This window comes from Antechinus flavipes, chromosome 3 (genome assembly GCF_016432865.1).
Source record: "Antechinus flavipes isolate AdamAnt ecotype Samford, QLD, Australia chromosome 3, AdamAnt_v2, whole genome shotgun sequence".
Taxonomy (NCBI): domain Eukaryota; kingdom Metazoa; phylum Chordata; class Mammalia; order Dasyuromorphia; family Dasyuridae; genus Antechinus; species Antechinus flavipes.
Genome location: NC_067400.1, coordinates 600,057,963 through 600,085,478, shown reverse-complemented (window position 1 = coordinate 600,085,478; position 27,516 = coordinate 600,057,963). Strand labels below are relative to the sequence as shown.

The following is a 27,516-nucleotide window of genomic DNA, read 5'->3' as shown; positions in this document are numbered from 1 at the left end:
CCCCAGGGACTACTCGGTGCAGCCGCCAGAACGCCCTTCAAGAGAGCTGCTCTCTGAGGGCGTCTGGGACTGGGCCCGGGGCCTCCGGCAGGGGCCTGGGGAGTCCAGAGACAAGATCCGGGCCCAGTTCAGCTCCCAGGGCTCAGCCTCCGCACGGGGCTCGTGCTCGGCTCAACCCAGGGCTCCTCTGGAGAAACCCCAGAGAATCGTTATTGGATGCAAATGTTACGGCTTTGCAATTGGTGAAAAAAATCACTAAGTGCTAGCAAACAGGTGAGTGTGCGTTCGGTCGGCCTGAGGGTGGGCGCCCGCATTACCCAGAGGAGTAGGTGAGAGGAGGAGGAAGGGAAGAGGGAGAAAAGGAAGCAGGGAGAGAGGAGGGGGAGTGGGGTAAAGAGTAGGGGAAGAAAAGGAGGAAAGGGGGGGAAGGAGGAAACGAGGGAGGGAGAAGGGAAAGGAGGGAGGGAAGAGGAAAGGAAGGAGAAAGAGGGAGGGAGAGGGGAAAAGAAGCAGGGGGGAGGGGGAAAGGGAGGGTGAAGGAGGAAAGGAAGGAGAAAAAAGGGAGAGTGGGGAAAAAAGGAGAAGCGGGAAGGGGGAAAGGAAGGAGGGAGGGAGAAGGGGGAAAGAAGGAGGAAAGGGGGGAAAAAGAGGGGAAGGGAGAAAAAAGGGAGGGAAGAAGGGGGAAGGGGAGGGAAAAACGAAGGAGAGGACGGAAAAGAAGGGGTTAGAGGAAGAGCAGAAAAGGGAAGAGAGGGAAGGATAAGGGAAGGATGAGAAAAGGTGGGGGATGGAGGAAGAGAGGGAGGGAGAGGAAGAAAATGAGAGGAAGAAGAGGCGGAAGGAGAGGGAGGGAAGGGAACAAGAGAAAGATGATTTCCCCATCCAAAGTCATTAGGGACAGGAATAGGACTGAGATTGAAGGCCGGGCGAAGTGGAGCCGCGCGGCCCAGCCTCTTCCTTCCGCTCAGGTGCGACGCCGTGACTCAGGCCTGATGTCATGACTCAGGCCCGAGCGACCCCAGAGCGCAGCCCCGGCCGAGCGGGGTCCGGCCGCCGCCCCGCCCCCCTCTCCCCCCGCGCTCGAGCGCCGGCGGCGAACGCCCCTGGGCCCCCGCCTCCCCCGGAGGCTCTGCGCGCTCTCCGCTTCTTCCCCTCCTCCGCCGAGGTCGCGTGCTCCCGCCCCCCACCGTCTCCACCGCCGCCATCTTTGTTGAGGGCAGCCGGCAGCCGTGGGAGGCAAGAGGAGACGGCGGCAGGAGATGCCCAAGTCGTGCGCGGCTCGGCAGTGCTGCAACCGCTATAGCAGCCGCAGGAAGCAGCTCACCTTCCACCGGTGAGGCGGGGGCGGGGCGGGGCGCGGGGGAGGGGGCGGAGGCTTTGAACAGTCCCCACCCGGGACCCGTCTCAGGAGCCGGGCCGGGTCGACCTGGCAGACACACACGCACACACAGACCCTGACACACACATACACACAGAGCAACAAGCATACACGGAGGCGTACAGCTACACGCATGCGCGTGTTTGAACTTGCAGACTCCCGGGGGCGCGTACCCACGCGGGCACGCGCTCCCACGCGCCCGGGCGTCTCCTCCTCGGCCTGAGGCCCCGCCCATCTAGCGTTCTAAAACCGATCCGGGAGGGGCGGAGGCGGGGCCGAGCTGTATAGCTGAGTAGGACTGCCACTGTGCCTCTGCGTTCGTGTCTCACTTTACGTCTCTGCCTCTGTCGCTCTCTTTGTCTCCGTCATCCTTCTGCCTTTGCAGCGGTCAGCTCTCTAAGTTTACAACACTGCATATAACAGTAGTTTTTTTGATGTCTCCATCAATTTTGCGGATTTTTTTCTCTTATGAAAAAGTATTCTGTTACAGTGGTTTTCCAGGACAGAAAAGAAATAGAGGAAAATGGTGGTGGTGTTAAAAAAAAGGATAAAAATTATCAGCAATATAAATATGTTATGTAGGTAAAAATCAACGAGATTTGGTCTGTTTCTCTCTCTTTGGATCTGTCAGTCTCTGTCTCTTAATTTCTCAGTTTCCCTGTTTTTGTCCTTTCTGGGCATCCAGGTTCCCCTGTTACTTCTCATATATTCAGCTGCCAAATCTTGTTGATTTTTACAAACTCCATAACGCCTTTAATATATATATTTAACAACACTAACGTTTTCCTCTGGATTTTTTCCCCCTAGAAAACAACCAAAAATTTTTTTAAAGGAAGAGGAAAAAAATTAACAAAATGGATGGATATATTTTAAAAAATCTGCTATCATATGCAAAGTTCCGAATTTATAGACTTAATCTTTGCAAAGGAAGGAGAATGATGAAGCTGGATTTTTTTTTTTAACAGCTCTTCTTTAGCTTGTTCTTTGTAATTTCATAATGTTCACTTTGATTATTTTTTGATGGTTCTTTTTGTTCACATTGTCATAATCATTGTGTATATTGTTTTCATATCTTTGCTTATAATCATGTACATCTTTGTATTCTTGACATTCACCGTTTCTTACAGCATAGTCATATTCCATTGTATCCACAAACCTCAGTGTATTTAGCCATTTCCCAATTGACGGGCGTCCAGTTCTTTGGTACCACCAAAAGGGCTGCTATTCATATATTGGTGAATGTAGATTGAATCTCTGGGGCAGTTACTTTACTTGTATAATTCCAGATGACTTTCTATCAATTGATTGTACCAGTCCTTAGCTCTGCTAAGATTTAAGGTTTGCATCCTTCCCCTTATCTGCACATCTGGGGCCACCATACTGGCTTTGTGCCCCTTTACTTTTTGCAGTACTATTGCAATAGTCTCCCAAGCCGGCCCTCTGACTGATCTTTTCCCTCTTTAATTTGTTAACTTTTCCAGCTGACAAAGTTATATTTCTTTTTTTCCCCCTCAACAAAATTTTATTTATTTTTAAAAAGTATTTTATTTTCCCAATTACATGTAAAGATGTTTTTCAGCATTCATTTTTGTAAGATTTTGAGTTCCAGATTTTTTCCTTCCTTCCTTCCCTCCTTTACCTTCCTCCTCCTCAAGACAGCAAGCAATTTGATATAGGTTGAACATGTACAATCCATTTTAATTATATTTCCATATTAGTCATGTGGTGGAAAAAATCAGAACAAAAGGGAAAAACCATGAGATAGAAAAAGCAAACAAACAAACAAAAAAGTGAAAATACTATGCTTTGATCCGCATTCAGTCTCCATAGTTCTCTCTTTTGGATGTGGAGAGCACTTTCCATCACAAATCTTTAATAGTATTTTATGTTTCCAAATACATGTAAAGATAATATTGTTTTCTTTATTTTTTAAAAATTTATTTTAAAACATTGCTTTATGAATCCTTTTGGGAAAGAAAAATCAGAACTAAAGGGAAAAACCTTGGGATAGGAAAAAAAGCACAGAAAAAAGGGAACATAGCATGTGTTGATTTATTTTCAAGCTCCATATTTTTTTCCCTGGATTTTTTCCTGGCCAAAGCCTATTGAATGCTTTGGAAAAGATAGTTTTCAACATTCATTTTTGTAAGATTTGTGTTCCAAATTTTTTCTCCCTCTCTCCCTTACCTCCCCCTTCTCCAGGACAGCAGTAATCTGATAAAGGTTTACATGTAGACGCCCTTAAGTAGGTTCCTTATTTGTCATATTGTGTAAGAAAAATCAGATCAAAAGGGAAAAAAACTGTGAGACAGGAAAAGCGACAGAGGAGGGGACAGTAGCACGCCTGGTTCGGGCTGGAGCTCTCTGGGTGCTGCCGAACCTTCTGCCTCTGGCCGGCCCGGAGCTCCTCCATCTGTGTGGTGGCAGATGAGCCGTCTGCGGTGGGGCCCACAACCCCTGCTGGGCCCACCTGACCAGGGCTGCCGCCCTGGGGGGCTCTGACCAGCCCCGGGGGCTCCGGGAGGAGCACCGGCGGCTGGGCCACTTACTTCCTAGCAGCCGGGGTATAGACCTGTAAAGGAGGGGATGGGACGGATGATGCCCCAGCTCTGGGGCCCAGGCCAGGCAGCGGGCCCGGCTGAGTCTCAGCGGCCATCCGAGAAAGGCCTTCTGGGAGTTGGGGGGCTGTCGGAGGAGGTAAGAGGGGCTGCCCCAACATGTCCAACAATGACAGAAGGAGAGCGCCACAGCGTAGAATTAAGCCTGGTGAGTTCTGTTCCCATACAGAAAGCTTAGGCCGGGTCTTTTTGAAAATTAAATTTAAAAAAAAGTTTTCAAGCTGCATTCTGTCCCTCCCACCTTGCATGCCAGAATCCACTGAGAAAGCAAGAAAAATGAAACCTGTTACAAATATGGAGAGGCAAGCAAAAGGCATTCCCACCTAGCGCAAAAGAATATGTAAAATGTTTATATACACAAATGTGTCTGTCTGCGTACCCGCCTCGGTCTGGATGCGTGTCAGAGTGTAGGTCAATATGCCTAATCCATAGGCCTCAGTCTGCACGTATGCCGGGGTCTGGGTTATAGGTGTGCGCACAGGCTCAGTCTGTGTGTTGTGTGTGTGTATGTCAGTGCGTTTACATTATATACGTGCATATACATGGCACATTATATATATGTCCGTGCTATATGTGTGAATATGTCGGTGCGTTTACATTATATATGTGCATATACATGGCACATTATATATATGTGTGCGCACAGGCTCAGTCTGTGTGTTGTGTGTGTGTATGTCAGTGCGTATACATTATACATGTGCATATACATGGCACATTATATATATGTCCGTGCTATATGTGTGAATATGTCGGTGCGTTTACATTATATATGTGCATATACATGGCACATTATATATATGTGTGCGCACAGGCTCAGTCTGTGTGTTGTGTGTGTGTATGTCAGTACGTATACATTATACATGTGCATATACATGGCACATTATATATATGTCCGTGCTATATGTGTGAATATGTCGGTGCGTTTACATTATATATGTGCATATACATGGTACATCATATATATGTGTGCGCACAGGCTCAGTCTGTGTTGTGTGTGTGTGTGTATGTCAGTGCGTATACATTATACATGTGCATATACATGGCACATTATATATATGTCCGTGCTATATGTGTGAATATGTCGGTGCATTTACATTATATATGTGCATATACATGGCACATTATATATATGTGTGCGCACAGGCTCAGTCTGTGTGTTGTGTGTGTGTATGTCAGTGCGTATACATTATACATGTGCATATACATGGCACATTATATATATGTGTGCGCACAGGCTCAGTCTGTGTTGTGTGTGTGTGTGTATGTCAGTGCGTATACATTATACATGTGCATATACATGGTACATTATATATATGTCCGTGCTATATGTGTGAATATGTCGGTGCGTTTACATTATATACGTGCATATACATGGCACATTATATATATGTGTGTGCACAGGCTCAGTCTGTGTGTTGTGTGTGTGTGTATGTCAGTGCGTATACACTATATACGTGCATATACATGGCACATTATATATATGTGTGCGCGCGTGCTCAGTCTGTGTGTTGTGTGTGTGTATGTCAGTGCGTATACACTATATACGTGCATATACATGGTACATTATATATATGTCCGTGCTATATGTGTGAATATGTCGGTGCGTTTACATTATATACGTGCATATACATGGCACATTATATATATGTCCGTGCTATATGTGTGAATATGTCGGTGCGTTTACATTATATACGTGCATATACATGGCACATTATATATATGTGTGCGCACAGGCTCAGTCTGTGTTGTGTGTGTGTGTATGTCAGTGCGTTTACATTATATACGTGCATATACATGGTACATTATATATATGTCCGTGCTATATGTGTGAATATGTCGGTGCGTTTACATTATATACGTGCATATACATGGCACATTATATATATGTGTGTGCACAGGCTCAGTCTGTGTGTTGTGTGTGTGTGTATGTCAGTGCGTTTACATTATATACGTGCATATACATGGCACATTATATATATGTGTGCGCACAGGCTCAGTCTGTGTGTTGTGTGTGTGTGTATGTCAGTGCGTTTACATTATATACGTGCATATACATGGTACATTATATATATGTCCGTGCTATATGTGTGAATATGTCGGTGCGTTTACATTATATACGTGCATATACATGGCACATTATATATATGTGTGTGCACAGGCTCAGTCTGTGTGTTGTGTGTGTGTGTATGTCAGTGCGTATACACTATATACGTGCATACGTGCATATACATGGCACTATATATATGTGTGCGCACGTGCTCAGTCTGTGTGTTGTGTGTGTATGTCAGTGCGTATACACTATATACGTGCATATACATGGTACATTATATATATGTCCGTGCTATATGTGTGAATATGTCGGTGCGTTTACATTATATACGTGCATATACATGGCACATTATATATATGTGTGTGCACAGGCTCAGTCTGTGTGTTGTGTGTGTGTGTATGTCAGTGCGTATACACTATATACGTGCATACGTGCATATACATGGCACATTATATATGTGTGTGTGTATGTATATATATATATATATATATATATATATATATATATATATATATATATATATATATATATATATATATATATATATATATATATATACGCACATGCCTTCCCCGTCGTTATCCCTCCCTTTCTCTTTTGCCGCTCCGGCCTCCGGTGAGAAGCTGGGCCTTCTTGCCGAAGCCGCTCCCTCCGGTCGATCCCCTTCTCTGCCTTCCCCTTCACTGCCCCCTGTCCTTGGCTCCTTCCTCCTTGCGGTTGCTCAGAAACAGACTCGGGTGTCTCTCAGCCTCCCTCTTGCACCCATCTCGGTTTCTCCCTTTCACAGCAGAAGTCCCCGGCGTCCAGGCTCCCAGCTCCCACTTGGTTGACCAGGGATCGCTCTTGTTTTTGCATTCACCTCTTTCCCTCTGCGCCCTTCCCCTTTCTGCTGCCCCGAGGGCTGCCCTTTGCCAGAAAGGATGTGCTTTAAAAGAAAGAAAAGAAGAGAAAAACCTCCCTAAGGCTGTGAACCGCAATGAGAAAGTCTCATGTCTGCCGGGGCCCAGATGCCCTCCCAGCTCTGTAAGGCGTGGCGTCCCAAGGCCCCGGCCCGGCCCGATTTTCCTTCTCTGGGACGGCCCGTCTAGCTTCTGAGACCCGTGGGCCCCCCAGCCCAGGCCTGGATCAGTGTCCCCGCTCGCCGGGCCCCGGCTCCCCCCACTTCCCCCAATGCCGACACATGGCGATCCCCAGAACTGTCCAGCTCTCTCTGGAGCTCTGGTCTCTCAGACCAGCTCACTGGGCGAATCCATCCGGATGGCCTGCGGTGATTCAGACTCGATGGGTCCAAATCGGGAAATCTCCTCCCCCCCACCCCCTCCCCAGATTCTCCGTTTCTGTGGCCAGAAGCCCCTTCCTTCCAAGTCACTCGGGTTCCCTACCTTGAAGTCCCCTCAGCCACGTCCAGCTCCCTTTCCCCTAGGTTTCTCTCCCACGGCTGCTGCCGTGCTGCAGGCCCTGGTGTTCCTTGTCTCCGATCTGTTCTCCATCTGAATTAATGTTCCCCCAGACAGATTTGGCCGTGTCATCTTCCCTGCTAGAAAACCTTCCTCTTCCTCCTGGGAGAACGTAAGCAATCCTCGGGCCCTCCAAAATCAGCCTTACTTTTCCAGGTTTATTCCCATTGCCCCCTGTAACGTAGGGTCTGTTCCAGCCATTCTGGTCCAGTCAGGACCGTCTTCCTTCTCTCATCTGCTGTTGCATCTCTGGCTGCTACCCACATTCACAAGTGATTCCCAGGTGCAGAATGCCCTTCCCCCCTCAGAGAACCCCTCCCCCCTCAGAGAACCCCTCCCCCTCAGAGAACCCCTCCCCCCTCAGAGAACCCTCCCTGAAGCTCAGCTCACGCCTCCAGCAAGCCCCTTCCCGACCTCTCTGGCCCTTCCCGGTTCCCCCACCGATAGCCCTCTGTAGATGCTGCATTTACTTTCTTATGTGCAAGTTGCCTCCCTGAGCAGGTTGTGATTATTGCGGTAAGTGGCGACCTTTTGATTTTTGCGCCTCCGTCTGGCAGCAGGTCGTGCTTCTGGTTGCTGCTGGGCTCCTGAGGGTTGCTGGGGGGCCGCCTTTCTCGCTCCGAGTTCCCAGCAGGTGTAAAGCCGTGGCGGGCTGTGCCCAAGGGCCCTCCGGCCTGCCCCAGAGAAGTGCCACGGGCTGCTGGAGGGTGGGCTGCGCCTTTCCGGGCTTTCTTGGGAACTAGGGGAGCACAGGGGCTCCCGGAAACGCCGCTCGGGCTCCTGGTGCTCGGTCCGTTATTTAAGGCGACTCCAAAACGCTGACTTGAGGGAACTGGCCGGAGCCAGGCTGGCAGACTTGTCAGAGGCCCCCGGGCGGCCCCCGCTTTCCTTGACTCTCCTTTTCCGCCCTGCTCAGGTTCCCGTTCAGCCGCCCCGAGCTGCTGAAGGAATGGGTGCTGAATATCGGCCGCGGCAACTTCAAACCCAAACAGCACACGGTCATCTGCTCGGAGCACTTCCGGCCCGACTGCTTCAGCGCCTTCGGCAACCGCAAGAACCTGAAGCAGAACGCCGTGCCCACGGTCTTTGCCTTCCGGGAGACGGCACAGGTAGCGCCGCGCCCTCTGCGGGGGAAGGGGGCTTCCCGGGAGGCCTGGCGGGGGTCAGAGGCAGGCCGAGCCTTGTGAGGTCACGGAGGACCTGGGTTTGAGGGCCTGTCCTTGGAGGTCACGTCCAAAGCCATTCCCGTCTTGCAATAAGAGGCTATCAGAGACACTCTGCAGCGAATGCGCGGAGGTCCAGTCTCCCTGGCTTCTGACCCTTGCCCTCTGACCTTTCTGCGGCCCAGGCTCTGCAGAGTCCAGCCTCAGGCCTCTTTTACTAAAGGGCAGAGGCCTGGGCCTGGATGGGCCTGTTCTGGTCTCAGAAAGGCCGGGGAGCCTGGGAATAAGTGAAGGACTTAGTGATGAGGAGCTCTGTCCAGAGGCGAGACGTGGGTCGGAACCGGGACTTCCTGACCCCAGGCCGCACCCCCTGCTCCGGCTGCGGGCTCCACAGCCTCCCAAGGGGCCCAGAAAAGCAGGAGCCGTTAGCCTGAAGGCTCCGGACGGGAGCGAGCGATGATGAAAGGGAAGGGATTGGGGGGGGCAGAGTCCCAGATCCGGGCACCTGAAGTGGGAAGGAGCTGCTGGGCGGCCTCCGGTCAGCGGGGGCAGCGGCCCGAGCAGGACGGCCTCCAGCCAAACCTGGCCTCAGAGCCCCGCGGGAGGGTCAGGCGAGGTCCCGAGGTAAAGCGCTACCCAACCGTCACACCCGAGGGAGCGGGTTCCTTAATCTGCCCCTGTCAGGTGCCTGCGGGGAGGTGGGGGTGGGGAAAGCGGGGCCACACGGGGGGCCGAGAGATCCTGCGAGAGAAACACCGGGGACGCAGAGACGCTGCCGGGGAGACGGCGTCGGGGCTTATGGAAATTAGGCTGGTTTGCAGGTAGGCCCCACCGGAACCTTCCTTAATCATTATAAAGCTTGAAGTTGTCCGCAGACAGGAGCTGACGTTTTAAAACGTGAGCTTCCGCACCAAGCCGGCCAAATAAATCACCGCACGTGTGCGAAGGAGCCTCCTTTTCTACGGAAGCGTCCGAGCATTTTCCAGCCCGGGATCCTCCCCCTCGCTGCTCGGACGTTTCTGTTGTCCCCTGCTCGCCGCGCCTTGGACCCCCAGAATCTGTCACCCCAACAGCTTTCTGCCCCCCAGACACACGCTGCCGGGAGAGGTTCCCCCTGAGTGTGTGGAGGGATCACTGGAACGGTATTTCTTGGTTTCTAGAATTTCATTTCTGAGCATTTCCCATTTTAAAAACAAACTTTTTATTTTCAAAACATATGAAGGACAATTTTTCAGCATTGACCCCTGCAAAACCTTGTGTTTCCACCCCCCCTTTCCCTCCCCCTCTCCCCTGGATGGCACTTCCCATCTCTTTTGACTGACTTATTTAACCAATCACACTTTAGAATATTGGACGTAGCTAGAATTTTGTGCACTCGCTCTCCCCAGACTTCCCCTCAGGCTGCCCCTGACTTTCAGAGGCTCAGAGGGCATTTACAGACAGGGAGCAGTGGGGTGGGGACCAGAGTAGGGGTGCTCGCGTTCTCAGTCCGCTACCGGGCCCCCCGGCGTTTCCTCCGCACCCCAGATTCTGGCGCGGTCTCTCGCCGGCTCCTCAGATCAGGGCCCCCTCACTTCTGCGCTGGTCACAGGCTCCCCGGGCGGCCGAGGCTCACAACAGCCCCTCCCACCGATGGGTAAAACCGCGAGGATGCGCCCGGGCCGTGGCCGCACAGTCCCAGGGGAATCGGGGATCGGAAGGTCCCCTGAGCGCGGGGGCTGTCGGCCTGTGGCCCCGGCGTCAGGTCGCTGGGCTGGCTTGGCACTGTCTCACCGGCGGGGGAAGCTTCCCGAGCCCTGGTCACAGTCCGGCCCTGTTCCAACCACTGTCTTGTGTTTTTGTGCCCCCTGTAGTTGGTTAGGGAGAACACGGAGCCTGCTGGCGAGAGAAGCGATGCTCAAGCGCAGCCCGGGAAGGTAAATCCCAGAGCGCCCCGACTTCCGCTGACCCTGGGCAACACCAGCCTCCTCGCTGCTTCTCCACTAAGGCGTTCCCTCTCCCCTCTCCACACTTTTGCCCTTGGCGGGTGCCCATGCCAGACCGCCCTTCCCTGCTTCTCCTCCCGGCCTCCTGCAAGACTTAGACCAGTTGTCCCTTTTGGAAGGAGACTTTTTCTTCTGAAGGGACCTTCCACCTCCCGCACGTAGCCGTGTCCCCGCTTACTTACGTACAGGTTGTGTTCTAAAGGTGGCGCGAGCTGTGAGGGCAAGGATTCCTTTCTCTCTGTGCTCCCCCACGCCCCCAGAACTTCTCCCGAGGTGGCAGTAGGGCGCAGTGGTCAGCACGTCTGCATTTTGTGCCTTTCCTGTCACAAAGCCACAACTTTCAAATGGCCAATCACAAAGGAGAGCGGAATACAGGTTTTCCCTGCCGTGGATTTTTCCCCATCAATTTTCACTGACATCCCCTTCCCTCCCACAGCAAAGACAAACCAGCCAAGTTCGGCCTACGTGACACGTGGGCTCCTCGTTCGGTCCCCGAGGCCCCCACGGCTCTGCCGTGTTGGCTTTGCCCAAGCCCTCAGAAGTCGTGATTATGTCTTTTCCCATCAGTCTTAGCTGGTTGCAAGTTTTATTTGCTTCCAGTCTTCCCCCCCAATATTAAGCATCGGTTGTTCAAGCCGTGACATACAAGTGTGGTGGCTCCCCCACCCGCTGTCATAACCCTGCACAGAAAGGACCAGGGGAGGAGCCGCCGGATGGGGGCCGGAGGGGCTTCCCTTCTCATTCTCCGCTGCTGCTTTTCAGGACCTCTCCGATGCAAGGGCTGGGGAACACCCCCCGGGGAGAAGGATGGAAATCCCACTTGACCAGCACCAGTTGTCCCCTGATGTCGAGGCTTCTGAAAAAGAGGTAGGGTGTTGGGCTGTGGGCCCCCGGTTGTAAAGAGAGAGCAAAAACTTGGCTGTTGGTCCATCTGTAAAGTGAGTAATGTTTCTTACCAGTGGAAGCCAAGGAGAACAGAGCACCCGTCTCCCCAAAACGCCCTCCCTGGGGGGGGGGGGGCCAGCTCTGAGCGCGCTTCCCGTGACTCCACCGTGTTGATGGTTTTCAGTGTAAATAGCAGATGCAGTTGATTTCTAGGCTCTCAGCTGAGCTGGTGAGGACGCCAGACACCTGCCAAGGAATCCCACAAGCGACGCCCACTCCCTAAAGCCCAGGAAGGGCAGATCCGGCTGGGAGCCCCTCACGCTTTCCCTCTCTGTCCCCAGGTCTCCTCCTCCTGCCTCCTGCCCGCCGGCGCCCCCGGGCAGAGAGGCCCGCTCCCCCGCCCAGCTTCAGATCACAGCTATGCCCTCCTGGACTTGGATGCTTTAAAAAAAAAGCTCCAGCTCACGCTGAAGGAGAATGAGCGGCTCCGGCGCAGGCTGCAGCTGCAGAGAGCGGCCATGAGGAGGATGTCCAGCCGGCTGCAGGCCCTCCAAAAGGAGAAGAGGCGACAGAAAGCCCCGCAGAGGGCAGAGGAGCGGCCGGGCACTTGAGCTGCTGGGCCCTCGGCCGCCAGCCCTTTGGGGAGAGCCTGGTGGAAGAGGGGCCGGACGGCCCTCGCTCGCTGCCCCGGGCAGGGACGGAGCCCGGACTCATTAGTGTCTGCTTTCTTGCTGCTGCTGCCTTCTCAGCGGACGGGCCCTCGGGGTCAGGGAGCTCTCAGGAGCTGACAGTGTGAGCCGGGCTGCAAGAAGGATGCTTGAATGCGAGGAGATCTCTGCAGAGAGTAGCCTTGTTGGAGCCAGTGCCCAGAGTCCCCAGCCCCAGGCCCGAGCTAGCCCGCAGAGGGCCGGCCAGTGTAAAGCCTCATGGTTGGACGAGGGCTTCCAGACTCCCCCTGCTCTGAGAGTGCGCCGGCCCTTGCACAAGGACTTTGCTCAAGAGGAAGCACTAGTTTAATTTCCCTCCTCGCTCAACGCACGCCATTGTAGACATGGAAAAGCCTTAGAGAAAGTTTCACTTTATACCTTGTAAAGCTGGACAGGGCAGATACCTTTGACAAGTATTTTATTGATTAATTAGAAGGCCCCAGCCCGGCTGATGGACTTTCCTGCCCCTGGGACTTGGGGTTCCCCCCAACAGGGAGACACCCAGTCCTCCTGTCCACGTGCCCTTGTGTGAGGCAGGGGGAGGCAGCCCTGCTGCTCATGAAGCACGTGTGTGTGTGTGTGTGTGTGTGTGCGTGCGTGTGTGTGCGTGTGTGCATGTGTGTGTAGGATCAAATCAGTCTGAAAGGAGCTGCAGCCTTCAGTGCAAGCACCGCCCCTTCCTGTGGTCGTGCTTTTGAAAAATGAGTCTTAGCGCCAGCTTTCAGAAAGGGTTTATTATTGACAATACAGTGCCTTCTGTACAACCAGCTTCAAACAAAATGAAGAAAATCGGTACCTGAAGGAACCGTCTGCAACAAAGGGGACAACGGGCCGTGTTAGGTCAGAGTCATTCGGCAAAGTTTATTGCACAGCTTGAATTCTTAGCTTCAGGTTTGGAAAACATTGTAAAAATGGGCATGAATGTCACAGAATTAAGACAACCAGAACTATTTTTAAAAAATTAACTGGGGAGGGAGGAGGGATCATGACTGATTACTCTGATACCAAAGCCCAGGCAGGAGAGTTTGATTCTAATATTGGGGGGAATGGGGGGAGGAACAGAAGGCCTGCATTGGCTACTGCAAATCAAACTCCTGCTCACGTGATTGACTGCACACTTAGGAAAGGGCCGCACGACCCTCGGAGGAGTACAGGAACGAGGCCCGTCTGCTTGCTGGACTGAATGCTACCGCTAACCTGGAAGACTGTTCAAGTATGCCGGCTTCTAAGATCTGCCTCCCAGAACAGGCAGGTCAAGAAAGAGCCCCACCCAAAGCCAAGGAGTCACCCGGCTCTCCATTCCACACCGAGATGCCTGCTGGGACCCTAGCAAAGGGAGATGCCCCAGGGCCAAGTGCCGGAGGAAGCCCTGGAGGGCGGCATCCCCCTAGAAATTCCCTCCCTCCCCATCAAGTTTTCCCCTTGCCTCCCTCTGGCCTTCCCCTTGCCCAGTGAGTAGGTGGCCGTCCCAGAGTCCCAGCCAGATTGGGTGGAAACACAGGAAAGAGCCCCAGTCTTTTCCGTGCATCGTTGTGCATCGTTGGGGAGACAGGGAATGCTAGTTGCACTAGGAGAAAGCCGAGTCCTGGGTGTAAGGATCAGTTTTTTAGTGGTATGGCAGAGATGTCTTCCAGATACATTGGTTGTTCTCAGGTAAATTCAGAAATGTCTCCAAATCCCCTTTTCAATAATCATAAGACGTGGAGATTGTCGGGAGGAAGCTTGGATGGACACTCACTTGATCATCAGGACCACACTGTGGCCTGTTTTTTCCATTTGGTTTGCAGGAAGCCCCCAGAAGTAAGGGGGAGATCACAATGTCCCATATACACCTCATGAAAAAACCCTGAAATTTGGGGTGGGTGGGCCACTGTGGGCTCAGAGGCCGGAGGACTTGTTGGAGGACACAGGGCTCTGCGCCCCCAGGTTCCTCGAGGAGACGGCTGTTAGTCAGCTTTGTGGTTCTAGCCAAGGGCAGTATTGCCTTAGTACTAAAGTACCCATGAAAGCTGGGGTGTTCATGTGTCCCTTCACATAATTGGTAAATGACCTTCTACAGGAATAATACAAAATAAAAACATCTGTAGGTTTCTGTTTCATGTGTTTCCAAACTTTCAGACTCCCAGGAAAAGAGGTTTTGCAGCTTCTTCTTGACTCAGGTCCTGACCCTTTGTTTTCCCATGAGATTTATCCATCTGTATCGATCCTGTGAGCTGCAGGGGGAAAAGACAGGCTCAGGGCCGAGAAGGAACTGCTAATGTTACATGCAGAGCAATGGCACAGTAGGGCTTTCCCCGGAGCGCGGACCCTACTGGGACTATTACAGGGTAGGGGGTGGGAGGAGGGTCCTCATAGCCTCAGGCTATCCGATAATGAGTGGAGCCCAATCATCCAGAGGGCAAGGCCCTCTGGCTTCCCAAGTGGGTCAAACCCACTCGACTTCCTGGCCATGGGGCACTTACAGGGCAGACTGTGGCTCACCTTCCCAAAGCAGCCAGTGCCAGAGGAGAAGGGGCTGCGGGCCGGACCACTTACATTGCTTTGGTATCCGGAGGGCTTCATTGTCCGCCGCCATCACTTGGTGCAGCACGCCCCGAAACTGGTAAAGCACCTTTAGGCTCTTCTCTTCGCCCACACACGGGTCATAGAACCCAGGAAGCCCGGCCTGTGATGGGAGACAGCACGTGGAGACGTCAGCCCGCCAGTCCCCCTCGGGCTAGGCCCAGAGACTGCTCATTCCTCAAGGAACTTCTGAGCTTTGGAAGGCCAACGGCATCAGACCTACTTAGGCCCAGCTCTCTACAATTCTGTGACCAGGGGTACGGGGATCCTGGCGCACACTCTGGGAGGGGATTTGGCAGGGTCCGGTCAGGCTTGCCCGCCACTTGTCACGGAGCCCTGCCGTTCTGTGGGCATGGCAAGGCTGGTACCTTGGAGGCTTCTGTGAGGATGAGTTTGGAGTCCTTCACCAAGCACTGCAGGGGAACAGTCACATCGATCACCTTCACCTTCTCATTCTTCCTGCTCTTGTCGTTAACAAACTTGCCATACCAGGCATTCAGGATGATCAGTCCTGAGGAGCACACTGAGTTACAGCCCCGAGAAGGGGCCCTTGCCCCCCTGGGCCTCTCCCCTTAGCTCTAGCTCAAGAAGGCTTTGTTCCCCAGTCCCCAGAGCCCCCTTGACCCAATGAAGCGGACAGTGCTTTTACCCATTCTGGACTCTTCGGCCTCAATTATTCTTCTCACAGACTCCTGCATCAACCGGACCTGCCAACGAACCGAGATGCTGGAAGTCAGAGCTTTCCCGGGAGCCCATCAGGAGATGAAACCAAAACAAGGAGCAAAGAAAACGTGACGGGGGTCGGAGGAAGGCCGGCCACAAACAAGTCCAAGTTGGGAACGTCCGCACGGGACTGCCCCGAACAGGGAGGAGAGCTTCCCGACTATGGGCAACCTCAGGGTTAACTTGAGCCTAGACTGGAGAGAGCGAAGTGACCTTCCATCCCAATGGCCAAGTGTGGAGAAGCAGAGGGTGCCTTGAGAGGACTGCCCGGGGGGAGGAGTTGGGGGGTCATCTTCCCTGTGCCCAGCTTGAAAACCCCCTGCATCCCTGCTGCATAGATGGCAGAGACCCCGCCTTGAGGCTCCTCAGCCACACATAGCAGTGCTCTAATGGGGAAGGGCACGGGGAAGGGACGGTGAGCGTGGAGAATTCAGAGAAGCCCGGAGAGACATATGGAGCGATGCGGGCAGAGGAAGGAGAGCAGGGAAACCGTGCTCAGTGACCGCGCTATTGCAGATGGACACGGCACTGAAAGGCAGCCAATGGACTACTTGCAAAGCACGGTCGAGACCCCTGAAAAGAGCTTTCTAGAAAAGATGCTCATTTTCCTCCTTAGGAGAGGGGAAGGCTATGGGCTGCAGTCAGAAACAGTCACGTGGTCAGTAAGCCTTAACTGGCTTAACTGAGAAGGGGTCTCTGGGCCCAGAAAAGCTGCTTTTCAAAACAAAAAAACCATGACATGAAGAGTCCAGGTCAGGGTTGGCCTCAAGCCCTGCGCAGTCAGGGGTAGGGCCCCCTCCTTCCGCCCCCAGTGCCCCCGGTCCCTCCCCGGGCACTCACGGCAGATTCCGCCTCCTGCTTCTTCTGCAGCACGTCTGTGGCTGTGCTCTCCCTCTGCTTCTCCAGTTCTCTTACAAAAGAAAACAAGCCCCATAAGAGCCCCTTGCTACCCTACAGGAGGAGCCCAGCAAAGCCTCGGGGGGACCGGCTTCTCAGGCCCCCTCTGGGAGGCAGCGGCGATGCTCCGCCTCCACCAGAACAGGGGACCCGGGACTTCTGAGAGCAGACCCTCGCTAGCAAAACCTCCCTACTGCAGACCGGCACTGCGATGGAGGAGGAGATGGGAAAGCTGCCGGGATGAAGCTCACGAAGGCTAACCTGGATGTATTCTCGTCAAGTCCCCCCTCCTCTTCACCCCTGGGGGCCCCATCGAAAGTGGGGGCACTTGTGCAGTGACTGAGCCAAGGGGCCCCAGCCGACTCGCACTCCCCGTTCTTCAGCCCGGGCTCGGGCCCCAGGCCCGTTCTCAGGCAAAGGGGGTTTCGGGAAGAAAGGGCAAACTCACTTCTCCTTCTGAGCCCTGAGGTACGGTTTGATGATGAGCCGGTGCATGGCAAAGTAGGCCACCAGCGGTCCCAGGGTGGCATAGAACACGGCGCTGGGAAGGAGCTGGTCCGTCAGGTGGATGGGGAAGAAGTAAGTCTGGCTGGCCCTGTTCAGCCTGCGAGGAGGAGGGAAGGCTCAGGGTGACCCCGCGGGGCCGCGTGCTCTGGGCACAAACTCCCGACCCTGGCTCCGACATGGGGGGGATCCGGAAGGCCGCCGGCACCGCGCAGTGTCAAGGGTGCAGCAGGGGCGTGCTTGGGTCCTTGGGAGTGCGGGGCATGGAGCCTGTTCTTCCAAAGGGAAATCCCAGGCCCTGAGAGTCATTCCCGGCCTCAGGGAGGCCGGCTCCACTTGTGGGCTCTGGCGCCATCTGCTGGACAAGCGGGAGCTTGGCAGTCAGCATGAGGGCGGAGCAGGGAGGACGGGGCCACCTGACAGCGGAGTTCCTCTCTGGCCACGCCCAAGGAGGGCTTGATGGGCCGCAATCCCTGCTGCCCCCAGCGCCCCAGCCCCGAGGGCTGAAGGTGACCGCTGTCCCCCTCCCAGCATCACAGCGTGGGCCCCCTCAGCCCCCAGCCGCCGCCCAGCGCCTCACTCACTTGATTTTGAGAGAGACGCCCTGTGGGACTCCCACACTGACGGTAGCTCCTAAAATACTGTGCCTGGAAATCTTCCTCTCTGCTCCGTATTCTACCACCGTCCCAAAGAAGCCTGCCCTGGAACGAGCAGCAGAGGGTGAGACCAGGACTCGTTCATCACCAGAGGGAAGAGGGAGCCGGTGGCACTTCCCCCCTCCCCACAGCCATGGCCATGACCGCCAGGAGAGCCGCCCGCCACCGGCCCCCTCGCACAGGACCCCGCGCCCTGCGCTAACTGCCCCCCCCCCCCCCCCCCCCCCCCCGACCTCGTTCAACCAAGGGGCTGCTTTTGACGACCCGGCCGGGACTTACTTGAGAGAGCCCTTCACGCGAGTCTGATCATCATCTTGGAATTTATGTTGATAGCTGATTAATGCAAAGGAGTGGGGGATTCCAAGCTTTGAAAAGAGAGGGTGGGGGAGGTTAAGACACATGGGATGTTCTTCAGGGAAACTGGGTGCGGCCCCACTTCAACTCTCACGCCCTACCTGGTCGAGCTCCCTCGCCCCCCAGTCGGCCCCTCTCTGCTGGGCACACTTGTGCTCCAGGCCTCCCTGACCCCACACCTGAAAGATTTCCCTTCCCCTCTTCTCCCCTGATTTCCCATGAATCCGACCTAACTCTAACATCACCAAACATTCCCCGCCCACCCCCCATGAAGACAACCCGATAAATGACAGTGAATGACTTTCCTATTAGACATCATGAGCTTCTGTGTCGCCTCAGGTGCCTCTCTACATGTGCCGTTAATCTGCCGGGGGTTTTAGCCCCTTACTAGACTGTGAGCCCGCAGGTGACACAAGTTCTGTCCTAGCTTGATCTTTAATATTTGATTCTGTGCCTCTGCACAGTTCAAAATGTGTTGAATTAAAAGGTTCTGGGGTAGCCGGGATATAGAAGCAAAGACAGTTGCTGGGACTAATGCCATCTAGGATACAAATTCTAACAATGCTTTCTAGGAAAATGAGCTCTGGATGTGGAGACAGGAGACCTGGTTCAAATCCCAGCTCCGACACTTACAGGGTATGTAACCACGGGCAAGTCCCCTTCCTTCTCTGAGCCTTAGCTTCCTCATCTGTAAAATGGAGATAACGCTTAGGCTCCCTCTCTCACTGGGTGGCAGCACTACAGGCACCAGCTGACTCCCCTCGGGCCCTCCTGAACGCGCTGCCTTTAAAGGACCCTTTGGCCACACTAGCCTGCCCCCCTCTGGGCTCACCAAAACCACAGGTTTTTCTGTCCCAATAGGGGCTCTTCCAGGACACTGCACGGAACTATTAAGTAGCAACCCTCTCTGGGGGGCTCTTATTCCCTTCACCACCAGAAAGCTGACTACCTCACGCCCTCCAAATAAGCTGTTCCACGAGTGCAGCGTGTCCTCGGAGGCCAGATGGCAGCTGCACAGCTATTTCACATCCTCCCCACGGAGTCCGGCGAGAAAGGGAAATGAGGGGATGAGAAGGGAATGGCGACGATGGCCTGAGCCGGGAGCCTGTGCCGAGGAGGCTCACCTGAAAGGCCACGGTGAAGTGGCTGGTCTTGGTGTCCCGGACAATGCTTGTGTTCATGGCCGACTGGATGCCCCACCGCCACTGCAGGTAGCCCATGGTGTTCTTGTCCAGGTTCCTCGCCAACACGGTGGTCAGGCCGGGCCGGATTCCCCGGGATGAGAACTGCAGAGCACAATTGGTCGTAATAAAGCTGGAGAAGAAGTGACAGGAGGAGGTCAGCCACAGTCGCCGCCAGGCCCCCTCTTCCCCGTGACCACACAACTGACCAGCCCTTCACAAGGCCCCGGGGTGGAGGGGAGGCGATGCCTCCGGGGACGCCCTATCCAATGGTCACGCGGGTCTGCGGTGACCCAGGCTCAGGTCACATCAAGGGGCCCTGGAAGAGGGCCCCAGCTCAGCTAGTGCACCCCACCTTCCAATAGGAATCTCAATCAGGGCTGAGAACTTCTCTGACATTTCTTTCCAAGTTAGTTTTAAAAGAGAAAGCCTGCGCCACCTCCTGGCTACAGAGGGGTATTTCATGCTACTAAGACTGGAAAGATCCTCTATTCTCTAGGTCTGCCTCTCATAGCCTCTCATAGCCACTCTTCCCCCCTCCTTCCCCCCCACCTCTTTTTCTGTGATGGTGTCTCTCTCTCTCGCCATTCTTCTCCCTCTCTCTCCATTCTTCTCTCTCTATCTGCCTCTCATATTCACGCTTCCCCTTCCTCTTTACCATTCATATTCACTCTCTCTCGCTCCATTTTTCTCCCTCTCTCCCCCTCCAACTTTCTCTGCTCGCTTCTCTTCCTGTCTCTCTGCATCTCTCTTATCTCTTTCCTTCCCTCCCCATCTCTCCTTTTCTTTCTTCCTTCTTTTCATGCATGCTTTCCCCCATCCTGTTTTTCTGTGTTCTTTCTTTCCTCTTCCCTTCTCCCGCCCCCCCCCCCAAGTTTTGAAAGTATCCCATTTGAAAAAAGGAACGAGAATACTACATTTGAAGAAATAAAAATGACACGTCTATTTGCACCTGAAAAAGAGCCTCTGCCAGTTTGCGCAGGTATTTTGTTTTGTTTTTTACTTTGTTCTTCAAATTGAATTTGCATCAGTATCTTCAAAATAGGGAAACTCAGGACCTCGCACCTGTAGTTCTGGAGGTGATAATGTATCCTAGATCGAGGGCAAAGGAGCGGGGCTTGGTAGGCGCTTCAGATCACAGACAAGACAGTAAAATTGTCTAGGGACCTTGGAAAGCCTATCTGACACTCAATTTACTGAAAGGCAAAGTGGGCAGGGGTGGGTCTGCTTTTTCTATGGCCTAATGCAGTCTCTCTATTAAGGGCTTGGTGTAGCTCTATCTGACAACTCAGTGTAGCTAGAAAAACCTCAAAGTTCTCCCACCATGGCACAAATCTTAAGCCAAAGAAATAAGAGAACCGCATAATCCTGGTAACAGGATCACCTCAAATGAAACACAGGGCCCCAATTCATCACAATCACTTCAATCCAACAAATGTCCACTGCCCCTACTATATGCCTGGCACTGCGCAAGGCAACAGGAATAAGAAATCACATTCGATTCTAAATCCACAAAGACAACAAAACAGATGATTGTATCATGGTCGATTTACCATCTTGGCGTAAGGTTACGAAACAGCTTCAGGCCAAATAAAGGGCCTTGAAGGTCTCCAGCTCCAAATTCAAACTGTTTAAACAGAAAGGAAGAGAAGTCAGAGTTTTCATCTCACTGCTGCTACCAAAATCTCCTCTAGCCACCCCCAGCCCCCTAGACACCCCCTAAACACCCCTAGGACTTCAGCCCTCAGACCACTCTCCCCCAGCCTGTGGTTGTTTTCCAGAGATCCAACCGAGAGGGCAGGTCTTGAGGCCCACCAAGGGGGCTGCCCCACTCCCCAGCCTGCATGGTTAATTGCCCAGGCCTGGGGGATTGTAGGGGGATAGAAAGGGAAGTTAAGAGAAAAGTCTAGAGCCAAATTAGCATTCGGCAGGGCCAGGAGTCCTGAGCTGGTCTGGAATTTTTCAGAGGCTTCCTGGAGCTTAGAAGCTTCTCCGTGCCCCACCCGGCCAGCCTCAGCCATCTGAGGGCTAACTTCTGTTACGGCACAGTCTGTGAGGGGCAGGAAGACCTGGCCAATCGAGCACCCTTACCTCTCCCCATCCCTTTGCGGACGTCACTCGCCGGAGGGCAAAGTTAATGGAACCTCCTCCATTCCCATTCTGGGTGGAGAGGCTTCCAGAGAGGATGGCTGTGTCTGTGGCTGTCAAGGGTGCCTGGGGAAAAAAAAATTTGCTGGAGGAACCAAAGATATATCAGCTTTACTTGCGAGGTCTGGAAATACGTCGACCAATCTGCAGGTGACCCCCAGGTTGGCAGCCCCCCTAAACTCGGTGTGCACTTGACTGCCTGGACGTCCTGGGACCACCGAGTCATCACATTCTGAGGGCCCCACTCGACAAGGCCATGGGAAGCCTCCAGTGAGAGCCGGGCTCCAATAGCGCCATGCTGCAGGGACGTTTTCATTTTAGTGCCCTGGGGCCTTCTCTGTGACTCCTCCAGATGGTCCTGAATGCCCACCATCGGGCAGGCGGGAGCAAGGCCTCCCTGAGGGCCTCTGGATGGCTCTAGGAGGACCCCAAGCTCCCTGGAATCAGCAGCAGGGTAAATGGGGTCCTCTGGATGGACCTCCTGCAGAATGGGGATTCCACTTGTTTTTCTAAGTCTAGTTCGGGGATTTTGCTGGGGTAGCAACTCCCAGCTCCAAAATTTCTTCCTCAGGTATCTGCCAGCTTTGGAGAGCTGCCGGGGCACTGACCATAAGGCTTGAACCCTAGTCCTTCTGATTCACAGGCCAGGCCTCCATCCACTAAGACATGCTAACAAAATGATAGCCTGGGGGACATAAGTCTGTGTAGAACGAAACAAAGGGGCTGCTGGATATCTTAGGGGCACCAGTCTGCATTTAACATCACCTCTTATGGTCACTTGTGGCACTTGGGCATTCACTGTGGACTCAGACTTTATAGTGAGAGGCAATGCAGTGCAAAGCACCCGGCGTCGAGCCCTGGCTCATCACTCCCACCTGCAAAGCCCTGTGCTGGCCATCATGAGGACCACGCTCGCCCACAGTCCCAAGGCCTTCCACTATGTATTTAGCATATGTGTGTACTGACATATCATGAACAAACATGGTATTTTTCCTCAGAATATTAGGATTCATTCTTGTCTTTGTATCCTGGGTGCCCCACACTGTGCTCAGCACCCAGCCCTTGTAGAAGGATTTAGTCCATATATTTGTACCTATTAAAATCACCATCACAAATAAGGCTCTTCTATAACCAGAGGGTGTTTTTTTAAAAAAGTATATTTTAAATATAAAATTATGAATACTTCATAAGTAATATTTAGACATGAAGATAACATACAGCTACCCCTGGGCCTGGAGTCAGGGAGACTTTTCAAGGGTTCAAATCTGACCTCAGATACTCACTAGCCGTGTGAGCTTGGGCAAGCCCCTGATTTCTGTCTGCCTTTGGAGCCTCCTCAAGTGTAAAACGAGGACAATAAGCGCACGGAACTCCCAGGGCTGTTGTAATGTCAGCTATCATCCTCACCATCCACCCAGGGGGAGAAGTCTTCTTAACCAAGAGGAGACGGCTCCTCCCTCTCCCCCTCGGGGGTCCCAAGCCTTCTCCCGGCACAGGGGACGGACATACCTCAATGGACTGGGAAATGTGCATTTTGTTAATCTCAATCTGAGGAAAGCCGCTCCCAGGGACATCTTCGTATTCCTCATCATAGCGATCAAAGAGGTCCGTGGCATCTACTCCAACGCTGATGGTTCCCTGGAAACAGGAAAGATACGTGGTGAGATAAAAAACGAACCCACCTCATGTCCAGTGGGGAGCCGGCAGGTAGTGCTCCACCTGCACCCCAAGCTTCTCATCTGCACAAAGAAGCTCCATTCAGGACGAGAAGCCCGACAGACCTCGAGGATCCCAAAGAAAAGCTGATCTGGAGCCAGAGGACCTGAGCCTGCAGGCTGACTTATTCCCCGTGGGGCACTGGCCACGTCATCCTCTGGATCTCACTCAGACCAACTACCATATTTCACAGATGACGAACATGTTGGATGACTCAAGAATCCTCCCACTTAGAGCTTGAGGGTTTTCCTCAATGACAAGCTGAAAGATGAGGAAGCTGAGGTTCAGAAAGGTGAAGAGACTTTGTCCAAGCAAGGGTCAACATGGCCAAGTAACTGCCATATCTGAGATTAAGCCAGGCCTGACTCCAAGGTCTGGGATCTTTCTGCCCCAACATGCTAGCCTACTTTAAAAATAAAATTAAAATTTTATTCTATTTTCAGGTTCGCACTTCATACCCATCTCATTGAGAAAGCAGTAAAAACAGAACAGGTATATTTAGTTATCATAAAACATATATCTATATACTAAACAAAAGTTAAAACAAATTCCTGAACTAGCTTTGTACAAAAGGAAAAAAACTACATCTCTGTGCTCCCCAGACCCCTCATGTCTCCTCCCTGAAAATATGTTTCATCCCAAATCTTCTGGAATCATGGTTGGTCCCTGTATTTGATCAGAGATTATAAGACTTCCAAAATTCACTATTCTATTTTCTTCTTCTTCTTTTTTTTTTTTTTTTTTTTTGCATTTTTGAGTTTTAATTTTTAATGGTATTTTATTTTTTTCCAAAAACATGTAACATGTAAAGATAGTTTTCAACATTCATTTTTGTAAAACTTTGTGTTCCAAATTTTTTTCCCTCTCTTCCTTATCTCCTCTCCTCTCCAGATAACAAGTAATCTGATATAGGTTAAATATGTGCAATTCTTTTAAACATATTTCCTTATTTGTCATGTTGTGTGAGAAAACGCGGCAAAAAGGGCAAAAAACATGAGAAAGAAAAAACAAACAAAAAGTGAAAGTAGCACGCTTGAATCGTCATTTAGCCTCCCTAGTTCTCTTTCAGGATACAGATGGCATTTTCCATCCCCAGTCTAGTGGAAATGCCTTGAATCATTGCATTGATGAAAAGAAACAAGTCCATCGTAGTTGTTCATCACATACTCTTGTTGCTGTGTAATATTTTCTTGACTCTGCTCACTTCACTTAACATCAGTTCATGTAAGTCCAGGTGTTTATGAATCATCCTGCTGATCATTTCTTATAAAACACTAAATATTCCATAACATTCACATACCATAATTCTCCAATTCAGCCATTCTCCAATTGATGGGCATCCACTCAGTTTCTGGTTCCTTGCCATTACAAAAAGGGCTGCCACACACATTTTTGCACATGGGGGTTCTTTTCCCTCCTTTATGATCTTTTTTTGGGATACAGGCCCAGTAGTAAAACTGCTGGATCAAAGAGTATGCAGTTTTATAGCCGTTGGGTAGTCACTATTCTCTTTTCAAGGAAAAAAAAATACACTCACAGATACAATTTAAATCTTGGCAGGATTGGGAGAGTGGGTAACTTAGGGAAACAGACTCCATAGCTTTAAATAAACCATTCCTATAAGCAGATCATAAAACCATAAAATAAACAAGCAGGATAGCTTCACAAAAACCTGGGAAGACTTATATGAACTGATGCAGAGTGACAGAAACAGAACTGGGAGACCATTGGGCACAGTTACAACAATTTCATAAGGATGGTCAACTGTGAAGGACTCTGATCAAGACAATGATCCAAGACCATTCCAAAGACCCCATGATAAAAAATGCTATCCATCTCCTGAGACAGTGACGTCTGAATGCAGATTAAAAATACTTTAAAAAACTTTATTTCTATTGTTTTATTTTGTTTGTGTTTTCTTTAGCGCCTTAATATGGAAATATATTTTGATGACCTCACATGTATAACAGATTTTAAAACTCAAGATTTAAAAAAAAGGTTGTCAAAAATTTTTACATGTAATTGATAAATATTTAATGAAATAATTATACAACCAAAATATTATTAACTCCCCTATATAGCATAAACTTGTTCAAAATTTTTTTCTTGTCTAATTTTTGCTTTCATATTTGTTTGATCTGCTAAATTATGCATAATTTCTGTCTTCACAGAGTTGGTTTAACCTAGTGGGAAAGACAAGGATACCCACTGGGTTTTTTTTTGCTGTTGCTTATAAACAAATCTGTTCTTCTCTGGACATGTGTGGGATACATGACTCTTACACTCCCACTTCTCAGAATCCCTAATCCCCTCAAGGCTCACGTCCAAAACTAGCTCCTGAGGCCTTTTCTGAGCTCCTTACTTCTGTGACTCTTCAAATAACTTTGCATTTGTTTTACATGTCTCTCTATGTCTCCATATAAATATAATATTTATACGTTTTATATTTCTTTATCAACTATGGAACTGATTGTGTGACATAAGAGAAGTTGGCACAGGACCACCCAGTATGACATGCCTCCATAAAAGAAGGTGGTATGCTCTATGAGCAAAGCAGAACTGCAGCAGCTCAAAAGACCGTTTCCACTCCAAACACACATGTGAACCACCTGGGCCTGACCTGTGGAGAGCCTTCTGAGACCACACTGGTCCAATCAGCCACCTAGACATACTGTCCTTAACTCCAAGCGCCAACCAACCCACTTCCTTATCCAAGAACATGTTACTGCTTCCTTCAATGGAGGCGTCCCTTGGGAGCAGGGGGCAGCAGGGGACATAAAGTGCACAGAGCACTGGGCTTGGGGCCAGGAAGCTCTTGTGTTCAAATGTGGCCTCAGACAGTAGCTGTGTGACCCTGAGCGAGTCCTCTGGCTGCCTCAGTTCCCTCAACTGCAAAAAGGGGATCTTAACGGCACCTAACTCCTAGGGTTGTTATGAAGATTAAATGAGATAATATAATAAAGCACTTATTTATAAGCACATGAACATGCAGGGAAGTTTTCACTTAATTTCAGCCCAAATGGTTCGATTTCATTTTATGGGGCAAGTAGTTTAAGAGACACAAATAAATGGAAGGATGCAGCATTAAATTGGGCTTTATTTCCTTTTCCACGGGCCAGACAAAAGCCTCTAAACTTTGTTCAGGACAAAGATTTACACTGATCTTGCAGTGACCGTCTCCTAAGACATCAGAAAGCCCATTAACTTTCAAGATTTTAAAACTTTACTCTTTGAACCATGCAATTGCTCCAATACCAAGGCCCAAACTTTACCTCTTTGAACCACGCAATTGCTCCAATACCAAGGCCAAAATCACTGTGAAAACTCAGATCTTGTAGGGGTCCGAGGCTGTGGAGTATAACTGAAACAGAAACTCTGGGGGCTAAGCAAAGGTTTAAGGCTCAAGGGCCAACTATGCCGAGATTTTAATCAGTCTGCTTAAGAAAATGACAAATCCAGTGCCTGAGCGTCTGAGAAGATTTCTTGTAAAGATACAGGGAGGGTATGATGTCTCTGGCCAAGGAAATGATGCAATCACAGTCACTGCAGGGGACACGGGCTGGCTGCAGGGCACTGAGGTGGGGCCTGGAGTCAAGAGTGTTGATTTCAAATCCTGCCTCACAAACGTCTGGCATTCAGTAGGCATTTAATAAGTGCTCATTCCCTTCTCTTCCCCCTCCCAAAGAAGGTTACAGTTACCCCTGTACTTCAGTTTCTACCTCTAAGATAATACAAAAGCTTGTTAAGAAGCATCAAACCTGAGCTCTGATGCGATCAGGAGCATGAGACCAGGGATTTTTGTAAACAAAAACTGGATTCGAACCCTCTGCATCACACTTGCTTCCACAGCTTTTGATCAGATTGATATTCAGGCTCCAATTCCTGCTAACATGAAAGTCCGACACTGTCTTTTCTGAAATGCCTCAGAAATCATTTTTCAAAGAGAAACACTGTAAAATACTTTTCTCTTTTCAAATACTATGGTGACTGGCACGCTGGTGAGTATGGCACGCCCAAAGCAGGAAGGATACACAACATTTGGCTAACTCATCCTGCCCTCTCCCACCTGGAACAGTGCTTTCTGACATCCTTAGTTTCGGCTACTGGTAAGCAATCATGTAATAACGAAAACAGGAACCCACAAAATGAACTCGTTCCATTCCAGTAAAACTAAATCTCTATGGCTATGAGGGTGGGAGGGAGGCAGCAAGCCTGAGGTCCCAAAGGCTTAGGATAGGGGAGCCCAAGCTCTGCCCTAACGAGCTACCAACCTGAGAACAGAGTCTGCCTGCTGTCTGAACACTGACCTAGCTAAGTCTGGAGATGGGATGTCAAAGACAGTTCCTGAATTATAGGGCATTGCAGTATGCTTCAGCATAAGGGTTAGGCATCCAAACAGATCCTATTTCCTGATGTCAATAGTTGTAGGAAGAAACTACTGATGAGCTATCCATAGGAAAAATAATTTCAAAACTCAATGCTTTGGGCTTTAGATCTAATTCATTTCCAAGTATGTACCTCACCCCATGTCA

At 51.2% G+C, this 27,516-nt stretch overlaps 2 protein-coding genes across 4 annotated transcripts in view; one reads left to right on the top strand and one right to left on the bottom strand.

The window, feature by feature from the left end:
• The first annotated feature begins 671 nt into the window (after positions 1 to 671).
• Positions 672 to 14,340, top strand: THAP3 (THAP domain containing 3). Of its 2 annotated transcripts, none has more exons than XM_051988670.1 (5): positions 672 to 1,333; positions 8,420 to 8,612; positions 10,520 to 10,582; positions 11,414 to 11,525; positions 11,849 to 14,340. In XM_051988670.1, the coding sequence occupies exons 1-5, from the start codon at positions 1,260 to 1,262 to the stop codon at positions 12,145 to 12,147; spliced, it is 741 nt and encodes a 246-aa protein (XP_051844630.1). In that variant the 5' UTR covers positions 672 to 1,259; the 3' UTR covers positions 12,148 to 14,340. The 2 variants fall into 2 exon arrangements, with proteins under 2 accessions (XP_051844630.1, XP_051844629.1); XM_051988669.1 differs by having other exon boundaries at positions 677 to 1,333; positions 11,414 to 11,518; positions 11,878 to 14,340.
• The window catches only part of DNAJC11 (DnaJ heat shock protein family (Hsp40) member C11), a 62,143-nt gene continuing 47,584 nt past the window's right edge, over positions 12,958 to 27,516 (bottom strand). For both annotated transcript variants that reach the window (XM_051988667.1, XM_051988666.1), the window contains exons 5-16: positions 22,778 to 22,906; positions 21,212 to 21,334; positions 20,674 to 20,747; positions 19,064 to 19,253; positions 17,865 to 17,950; positions 17,514 to 17,630; positions 16,874 to 17,029; positions 16,369 to 16,438; positions 15,455 to 15,512; positions 15,174 to 15,316; positions 14,779 to 14,908; positions 12,958 to 14,456 (exon numbers count right to left, since the gene is read on the bottom strand). In XM_051988667.1, the coding sequence (XP_051844627.1) occupies positions 14,431 to 14,456; positions 14,779 to 14,908; positions 15,174 to 15,316; positions 15,455 to 15,512; positions 16,369 to 16,438; positions 16,874 to 17,029; positions 17,514 to 17,630; positions 17,865 to 17,950; positions 19,064 to 19,253; positions 20,674 to 20,747; positions 21,212 to 21,334; positions 22,778 to 22,906 (1,302 nt within the window). In that variant the 3' untranslated portion in view covers positions 12,958 to 14,430. The remainder of the gene's footprint in view (positions 14,457 to 14,778; positions 14,909 to 15,173; positions 15,317 to 15,454; positions 15,513 to 16,368; positions 16,439 to 16,873; positions 17,030 to 17,513; positions 17,631 to 17,864; positions 17,951 to 19,063; positions 19,254 to 20,673; positions 20,748 to 21,211; positions 21,335 to 22,777; positions 22,907 to 27,516) is intronic.

Bases quoted from the DNA above. Each gene is read 5' to 3' on its own strand.
- THAP3 (XM_051988670.1), top strand. From the start codon at position 1,260: ATGCCCAAGTCGTGCGCGGCTCGGCAGTGCTGCAACCGCTATAGCAGC. The intron at 1,334-8,419 runs GTGAGGCGGGGG...CGCCCTGCTCAG, and splicing joins AAGCAGCTCACCTTCCACCG to GTTCCCGTTCAGCCGCCCCG. The intron at 10,583-11,413 runs GTAAATCCCAGA...GCTGCTTTTCAG, and splicing joins CTCAAGCGCAGCCCGGGAAG to GACCTCTCCGATGCAAGGGC.